The 9,470-nt window shown below is 49.1% G+C and overlaps 2 protein-coding genes across 2 annotated transcripts; both read left to right on the top strand.

Moving 5' to 3' along the window:
* Positions 1-472: 472 nt before the first annotated feature.
* On the top strand, positions 473-3,358 carry LOC121871619 (proline-rich extensin-like protein EPR1; the record flags this gene model as incomplete). The annotated part of the gene is made up of 2 exons (XM_042374033.1): positions 473-2,171; positions 3,281-3,358. Coding segments are annotated over 2 exons (1,777 nt in total), but the record flags the coding sequence as incomplete, so codon positions are not given.
* Positions 3,359-3,529: 171 nt separating this feature from the next.
* Positions 3,530-7,968, top strand: LOC121871620 (the record flags this gene model as incomplete). The annotated part of the gene is made up of 3 exons (XM_042374034.1): positions 3,530-3,618; positions 5,983-6,416; positions 7,833-7,968. Coding segments are annotated over exons 1-3 (659 nt in total), but the record flags the coding sequence as incomplete, so codon positions are not given.
* Positions 7,969-9,470: the final 1,502 nt, after the last annotated feature.

Raw genomic sequence — 9,470 nt, 5'->3', positions numbered from 1 at the left:
GAAGTTACGTATTGCTTTTCTTAATTCTGCCCTACAGATTGCACTGTTACCCCCCACATTGTACTGCTCCTCCAGTTTCTACCCTGCCTCCAGATTGCACTGTTACCCCCCCACATCATTGCACTGCTGCCCCACTTTCTACTCCTGCCCTCCAGATTGCACTGTTACTCCCCCACATTGTATTGCTGCCCCAGCTTCTACTCCTGCCATCCAGATTCTGCACTACACTCCCACATTGCAACTGCTGCACCCATCACTACCATGCCCCCATCAAAATTGTTACCCCCCCCCCACATTGCACTGCCAGGCCCAGTTTCTACCCATCCAGATTGCACTGTTACTCCACATCTGTAACCACAACCCAGTTTCCCCTAACTCCCTCCAAGATTGCACATTACCCCACATTGCACTGCTCCCAGCTCTCACTCCAGCCCTCCTGATTGCACTGTTACTCACACTGTAATGCCTCCAGTTTCTACCCCCTGCCTCCAGACTGCACTGCCACCCCACACTGCACTTCTCAAACCCCAGCTCTCAACCTGCCCTCCAGACTGCACTGTTACCCCCACATTGAACTGCTGCACCAGTTTCTATTCCTGCCCCAGATTGCACTGTTACCCCCCACATTGTACTGCTTCCCCAGTTTACCCTGCCTCCAGATTGCACTGTTACCTCCACATTGTCATGCTTCCTCCAGTCTCTACTCCTGCCTCCAGATTGCACTGTTGCCCCCCACATTGTACTGCTGCACCCAGTTTCTACTCCTGCCTCCAGGCACAGCCCCCCACATTGAACTGCTGCACCCAGTTTCCTACTCCTGCCCTCCAGATTGCACTGTTACCTCCACACTGAACTGCTTCACTCCAGTTTCTATCCTGCTCCAGATTGACTGCCACCCCCCACTGCAGCCTGCCCCAGCTCACCCCTGCCCAGATTGCACTGCCACCTGCCTGAACTGCTCCCAGCTCTACCCTGCTCCAGATTGCACTGCCACTCCACACTGTACCGCTCCCAGCTCCCTACCCTGCCCTCCAGATTGCACTGCCACCCCACACTGCACTGCCCCAGTTCTACCACTGCTCCAGATTGCACTGCTCCCCCCACATTGTACTTGCTGCACCCAGTTTCTCATTCCTGCCTCCAGATTGCACTGTACCCCACACTGCACTTCCTGCTCTACCCTGCCTCCAGACACTGCCACCCCCCCACATCACTGTACTGCTTCCCCAGCTCTACTCCTGTCCCTCCAGATTGCACTGTTACCCCCCCCACATTGTACTGCTGCCCCCAGCTCTACTCCCTGCTCACCAGATTGCACTTTACCCCCTCCCACATTGTACTTCCACCCAGTTTCTACTCCTCTGCCCACCAGATTGCACTGTTACCCCCACATCTCAATTGCTGCCCCAGTTTCTACTCTGCTCTCCAGATTGCACTGTTTTCACATTGCAACTGCCACTCCAGCTCTACTCCTGCCTCCAGATTGCACTGTTACCCCACACAGGCCAGTTCCAGTTTCTACTCCTGCCCTCCAGATTGCACTGCCCCACATTGTCACTGCCCCAGTTTCTACTCCTGCCCTCCAGATTGCAATGTTACCTTCCCACACAAATTGCTGCCCCCCAGTTTCTCCTTCCTCCAGATTGCACTGTTACCCCCCATTGTACTGCTCCCCAGTTTCTACTCCTGCCCTCCAGATTGCACTCTACACCCCCACATTGCACTGCTTCCCCAGTTTCTACTCCTGCCTCCCAGATTGCACTGTTACCTTCCCCACATTGCACTGCTGCCCCCAGTTTCCACTCCTGCCTCCAGATTGCACTGTTACCCCCCACATTGTACTGCTTCCCCCAGTTTCTACTCCTGCCCTCCAGATTGCACTGTTACCCCCCCACATTCCGTACTGCTTCCAGTTTCTACTCCTGCCTCCAGATTGCACTGTTACACCCCCACATTGTACTGCTTCCAGCTCTACTCCTGCCCTCCAGATCATTTTCCCCACATTGTACTGCTCCCCAGCTCTCCTGCCTCCAGATGCACTGTACACCCCCATTGTACTGCTCCCAGTTTCCTACTCCTGCTCCAGATTGCACTGTTACCCTGCCACATTGTACTGCTGCCCCCAGTTTCTACTCCTGCCCCTCCACATTGCACTGTTACCTCTCCACATTGTACTGTTACCCCCTCACATTGTACTGCTTCCCCAGTTTCTACTCCTGTCCTCCAGATTGCACTGTTACCCCCTCCCCACATTGTACTGCTTCCATTTCTACTCCTGCCATCCAGATTGTACTTTACCCCCCACATTGTACTGCTTCCCCTAGTTTCTATTCCTGCCTCCAGATTGCACTGTTACCCCCACATTGTACTGCTGCCCGCAGTTTTACTATTGCCCTCCAGATTGCACTGTTACCCCCCACATTGTACTGCTTCCCAGTTTCTACTCTCCTCTCCAGATTGCACTGTTACCCCCCACATTGACTGCTGCCCCCAGTTTCTACTCCTGCCCTCCAGATTGCTATTTGTGATCTTGCTTTCAAAAAAAATTTCCAAAGTCCTTGTTGACCTTTTGTACGTCATCATATTTTCAAAGAAATTAAACATGGAGGAGTTTTCTCGTTCTTTTGTGCAGGGAAATCTGATTGAATTGAGTTGATTATCTCAAGCACATAATATGGAATATTAGGTGTCATACGGAGGCGAATTCTTTCTTTTTTGAGCTCTGAAAAATCGGCCCATGGTATTAATGATGTAGTTCTATGCAGAATCATGTGACATCTTCAGTTTTGAAAAGTTTTTATTTTTGCTAGGTAAATTTTAACTTGAAATCTTATGAAAAATTCAGTATCTGCACCCTTTTACCAACACCACTCAAATAGCTTATTTAAAGTAAATTACTGCATCAGGTTGACTTATTAGATGAAATGACACATTTATTAAATTTAATATTCTTTAGAAATAAAATCATCAAATACAAAACCTGTTTTTTACTATTACTACGGCACTGTGTTGCTGCACACTATAGAGAACATGTCTTTCTTGTTTGCTTCTTTACCACTTCCCTTGCTGACCACCTGAGCCTGGATGTAGCTCTCCTCCTCTCCTGGCTGCACATGACTGTTGGCCTGGCCACTTGCACACAACGCCCATACTCTGTGCGAGGCTGTACAGGACATGCATGGGGTTGTCCAGAAAGTTCACCTGAACATTGAGGCTGTGCCCACTGCCAGCCTGATGTTATCCAAATCTATATGAGATCAGTGAGGGTCTTGGCACCTAGATTGACTTCCAGGAGTCTTCTGACCCTGAAGGAACTGCCACCAACTGGGATCTGTCAAGTGCCCAGATCCTCTCATAAGTCTCATATCCAAGATCTTTTTTTTGACTGCCACTTCTTTCTCTCCTCTCATCCTACTGCAGAGCATTGGTCTGCAGAACTGCCTCGGGATGAGACACCAGGAAGATCTCTCACAGCCTGCTCCACACCTGAACACCTTCCTTGGCTGACTCAGGAGCCTGCCAAGAGAACATGCTCTCGACTCTGGAGAACGATGACTTGACTCTTGGTGTTGAAACCACGGCAGCAGACACTCATGATGAATTGACAATAAGTCTCAGGTTGTAGTTGGTTCCTTTCAGTTTATGATGAGCGACCCAAATTCTGCAGTCCTGAGAGCTGCCAGGAGCCACCCAGAATGTGAGACTGACCCATTCTGCAGGTAAGCAAGTCTAGGCATGACCCCAGTTTTGATGGCACTGTAAAGCATAAATCATAGTACTGATCAGTACTCAGGTTGTCAATACAGTATGTGCAAGCTCAACGAGTGGAGGGCCAACTGTGATTTTTTTCAAAGCTCGGATTTATTTCTAACTCAGTGGCAGAGTCCACATCTTGCCAAGAGACCAGACCATCTGTTGCTCTGGAAAGAGTCTTGCCATCCAGCTCCTGATCAGATGTCTGAGTGGCAACCTGTTGGTGTGGAGGTCACAAACAATCCAGACCAGCTTCCTCCCAATCTTCCATGCCTCTATCCACTGTATGACCCCCTTGCCACCCCTGTGTTCGCTGTGTTGCTGGTGCTGTCCCCTCCAATGTCCCAGCAGGGTCTGGTCTACGTTCCTCTCTCTGAGCCAGTTCACACGTTATCTTTGCCACTATCTTCAGCTGGTTTCTGATGTCATCTTTCTCTGAGAGTGAAATGCCACAAATATTTCCCTCCTCTATTCACTATACAGCAGGAGTAGTGTTCCTCCTTCACCATGGTTATGGGAACAACTTGTCAGAATTCCAACTTTCATGAATACCAGTGTCATCCTTTCTCCCATTTCAAAGAACAAACACTGATTCCATTTTTTCTATCCCTTAGACAACCTCTAGGTTACTGACAAGTTTCTCCTGAGCTCCATTTTGTTATGATCTACTCAGGTGAACATCATCAGGTGTTATCAAACCACTGCTGGATCCAGGCAGCTGTTGGGTTATCTCTGCAGTTTCTTCTGGAGACCAGTGTGGTGTCGCATGCTGGAAGCCAGATGCCTGACATTCTTTCCTATTTCTGAATCTTTTATGCCTGGAAGGTTTAGGATCATTATTTTCAAGGGACAAAGCTCATTCTCCTTGGTCAGCACTCTCGATCAGCTTGGGAAGCCACAAGGTTTCGAATCAGCTTGACTCCACCACGCCTTGCCCTAATTCTGGCCTTTCAAGTCTTTCTCTCGGCAACTTTTTTCTCCTCTTTCTGTCTCTTCAGGCAGCTCTCCTGTCTCTTGACCTGGAATATCTTGGCTAGAAATCATGAGAGCCCTTTACACTGCCAGTCTTCTCTCTCTCTGTGCTTTGACAAATGCCAGTTCGATCACAGGAATCTTCTTCAGTTCACGCTTGCAAATACAGGAGATGTGGGCCTCGACTTTACAGTCACGATCGCATCCCAAACTCAGACAGAGAACAACTGGGCACTTGCAAGCACTATGTCAAATAACTGGTCCAGTTGTTTGGCAAAGCTGTCCTTAATCGTGTAAGTTTTTCTCTCCCAAGAGATATCTTGCCTTTTCCCAACTGGCTAGCAGTCTCACTAATCTTCTTCTGACTTGTTATGACTGGAGGCTTGAACTGAGCGTTAAAGCCAGAGTGTACCTTTCGTGCCAAGACAGTTTAATATATATCCCTGGCAATGTCTTTTGTTTGTGTAAGTTCTTTGGTTCTTTCACTGATTTGCCTGATTAAAACACCGTATCTCAAAGCATCTCTCAATGTAGGCAACCTGACTTCAGGAGCTCTCCCAGACTCAAGATAGTGACTGAGATGGCTGGATTTTGGTTCCTGTCCTGACACACAAGCAGCCATCGCAACATATCAACTTATAAATGCATCAGAATTCGAAAAATATTGTTGTTGGGTTGTTAAAGAACGAAGCTTCTGAAAGCAATGTTCACTATTTAATTGTAATGCACTAATACGGCTGTACGTTGAATTTTCGATAAATTTCTATCTTTAAATTTACCTAGCAAAAGGTTGCAAAATATTGAAACTGAAATTATTTTCTGTTTATATACACTAAAATCTACCAAAAAAGTGATGGGCCATTAGTTTTAGCTGATCTTCCCTCCTATGACACACCCTAATGGATATGAGTATACTGTATATTTATTACTGTAAGGAATGTCTCATTATTTGTCACTTTCTTGAGAAACATTATCACCATTCAATTATCATGATTCTGGTTGTACCTTACTGTACTTTTTATATAATTCTCTCTTGTCCATGTTATGTACTTAGAATATCATTACCTATATGCTTGTAGTTTAATAATTTACGAGTTGATTTTTGCATAAAATGCGGTGCGCTGATTTATTTTAGTTTTGAATAGTGATAAATAAATTCAGTGTTCTCTTGTATAATTTGTTTTATTTACAAATGATTTGATTACAGAAATTACAATTAACAAAGTCACATAATTATGCCGTATCTTGCTCCCCTAGATCGGTTATGAATCTGACGACGGACCTTACAAAAGATGAGGATGGTGAGGCCAGTATGAAAAATGATGAGGCCAGGATGAAGGATGATGGAGATAGGATGAAGGATGAGAATGTTGAGGCCAGGATGAAGGATGGGAATGTTGAGGCCGGAATGAAGGATGAGGATGTTGAGGCCGGAATGAAGGATGAGGATGTTGAGGCCAGGATGAAGGATGGGAATGTTGAGGCCGGAATGAAGGATGAGGATGTTGAGGCCAGGATGAAGGACGAAGATGATGAGGCCAGGATGACGGATGCAGATGTTGAGGCCAGGATGAAGGAGGAAGACGAAATCAAGAATGACCTATCAAAAGTGACATCCTTAGAGGAACTGCTGCAGATTGTGGCACCCCACGGTCGCTGGCACTTCTTCATCATAACCTTATGTGCATTCAGTGAGTACATCTGGCACACCTCTCATCTGCCCCCTATTACCCTACCCACCTCTTCACACTGCTCTGCCCACCACCCCTCACTACTCTGCCCATTATCAATCACTGACCTGCCCACCACCCCTCACTGCCCTGCCCACCACCCCTAACTGCCCTGCCCATTATCACTCACTGCCCTGCCCACCATCCCTCACTACCCTGCCCACCACCCCTCACTACCCTGCCCACCATCCTCACTACCCTGCCCACCATCCTCACTACCCTGCCCACCACCTCACTGCCCTTGGTTTCACACCCCTAACTGCCCTGCCCATCACCACCACTGCCCTGCCCACCATCCTCACTACCCTGCCCACTCACCCCTCACTACCTCCCCACCACACCCCTCACTACCCTGCCCACCACTTCACACCCCTGCCCATTATTACTCAGTACTGGCCCATTATTACTCAGTACTCGGCCCACCACCCTCACCACGCCCATTACTCAGCACTGGGCCCACCACTTCACTACTCCCGCCCACCACCCCTCACTACCCTGCCCATTATTACCAGTACTCGGCCCACACCCTCTACTCCATTTGCCCATTATTTCTAGGTACTCGGCCCACCACCTCACTACCCTGCCTACCACAACTCACTGCCCTGCCCACCACCCCTCACTGCCCTGCCCATTATCACTCGCTAAGCTGCCCACCACCCCTCACTGCCCTGCCCATTATCAATCACTAAGCTGCCCACCACCCCTCACTGCCCTGCCTTGCACCCCTCACCTCACCTCCCCACCACCACTCACTGCCCTATCTTGCACCCCTCATTGCCCTACACACCACCACTCACTGCCCTACCCACCACCACTCACCGCCCTGCCCTGTACCCTTCATTGCCCTTCACACCACCACTCGCTTCCTTACTCATCACCACTCTGCTCTGGCCACCACCACTTAACATGCTGCTTTGCACTTCTCACTATTCTACCCACCACCACTCACTGCCCTCTCTGCCTTATGGTGCGCCACCTAACCCATTTGTATTGTGTGTATTATAACCATAAATATTCTGTGGGAATTATAATATTCAGTGATATATTAGATGTATCAATTGATCGAACAAAATCATATTCAAAATGTTTAATACTATGGAAAATCCATCTTTTGTTTGGAGTCGTTCAGTTGTGTTTAACGCCACCTTGTACACTGTTTTGGGTCACACCCATACACAAAGTGTCATCTTACTTTAAAAATATTTGTTTGAATAATAGTGTTCACATGATGGTGGGACAGAAATACGGACTCGCAATCGATCGCTGAGGAAAAAATAAATTAATTTCTTCAATCAGTCGAGTCAGTATTGAACAGCATCATGAAACTGGATATTAATCATCTGCCAAATAGCTTAACTGACCATCTTCTTCCTGCAGATGGATTTGTCGGTCCGTGGAGCGCCATGACGTACCAGTTCTTGGGTGCCACTCCTGATTACTGGTGCCTCGTAGCTCCTCTGGTGGAGGCCAACTGGACCCAGGAGCAGATCTTCAACCTTGCCATACCCACCAAGTAGGTGTTCACACCATGCACCATTCACAAAAACTAGAAAGTTAATTTTTAAAAAGTTCCGAGGACTACAGCAAGGGCAGTACAACATAATACAGGCAAAGGAGACAAACAACTTATAAAGAATCTTCTAATACGAAATCGAAATACAGGATTATGAGTTGTAAGGAAACAACTTTGTACTTCGAAAATTAATTATATATTGAAAATGTTCAACTTGACGCAGACACATGAGTATCTGGGGAAGAAGAGACATAACATGTGTTGAGTTAGTGACACACATAACATGTGTTGAGTTAGTGACACACCTGTCACGTCTCACACACCTAATGAAATGAGGCCTTTACAGTTTTTTCTAGCATTAATATTAGTGTCTTTAAAGTGTCCATAACACACACTTACCTACAGCTAGTTAATCATTCCTATTTGGTGCAATGATTTCATCCATAGCCACACTAACGGTTTGGTTAATGGTTCACAAATTTATTGGCAAAGTTTGGAGTACAACACCCACCACCCTCTACCACACCCACCACCCTCTACCACACCCCAACAACCCCCACCACCCACACCACCTCTCACAACACCCACCAACTCTACAACACCCACCACCCCACCAACCACCACCAACCCCACCACACCCACCAACCCCCCACCTCACACCCACCAACCCCTACAACACCCACCATCCCCCACAACACCCAACCCCACCACACCCACCAACTCTGCACCACACCCAACCCCCACCAGCCAGCCACACCACACCCACCACACCCACCACCATCTACCACACCCACCCACACCCCCACACCCACACCACCCCCACCACACCCACCACCCCCACCACACCCACCACCCCCACCAGCCACACCACACCCACACCCACCACTCAACACCCACACCCCCACCACACCCACCAACCCTACACCAATCCCACCACCCTCCTGACACCCACACCCCCCACCCACACCCACCACCCTACACACCCACCATCCCCTCACAACACCCAACCTGTACCACACACCCAATCCTGCACCACACCCACCACCCTCCCAAACCCACAACCCCACTACACCCACCACCCCCACAACACTGACCACCCCACCACAACCCAACACCCCACCACCCCACCACCCCCCCACCACCCACACCAACTCCACAACACCCACCCAACTCCACAAACCCACCACCACACACCCACCACCCCACCACCCACACCACCCCCACCACACCCACCACCCCCACCCACACCCAACACCCCCACTACAACACCCACCATCCCTCACAACACCCACCCACACCACACCCACCAACCTGCACACCCACCCAACCCCCACCAGCCAGCCAACACCACACCCACCACACCCACCAACCATCCACCCCAACCCAACAAACCCCACCCCACCCACACACCACTCCACCACAACCCACCACCCCCACCACCAACCCACCCCAAGACCCACACCCCACACCCACCACACACCCACCAACTCTAACACCCACAC

Source organism: Homarus americanus, unplaced genomic scaffold (assembly GCF_018991925.1).
Source record: "Homarus americanus isolate GMGI-L3 unplaced genomic scaffold, GMGI_Hamer_2.0 scaffold38311, whole genome shotgun sequence".
In the NCBI taxonomy this organism is placed as follows: Eukaryota; Metazoa; Arthropoda; class Malacostraca; order Decapoda; family Nephropidae; genus Homarus; species Homarus americanus.
Note: the sequence above shows the minus strand (reverse complement) of the source record. Positions and strands in the feature narration are given on the sequence as shown.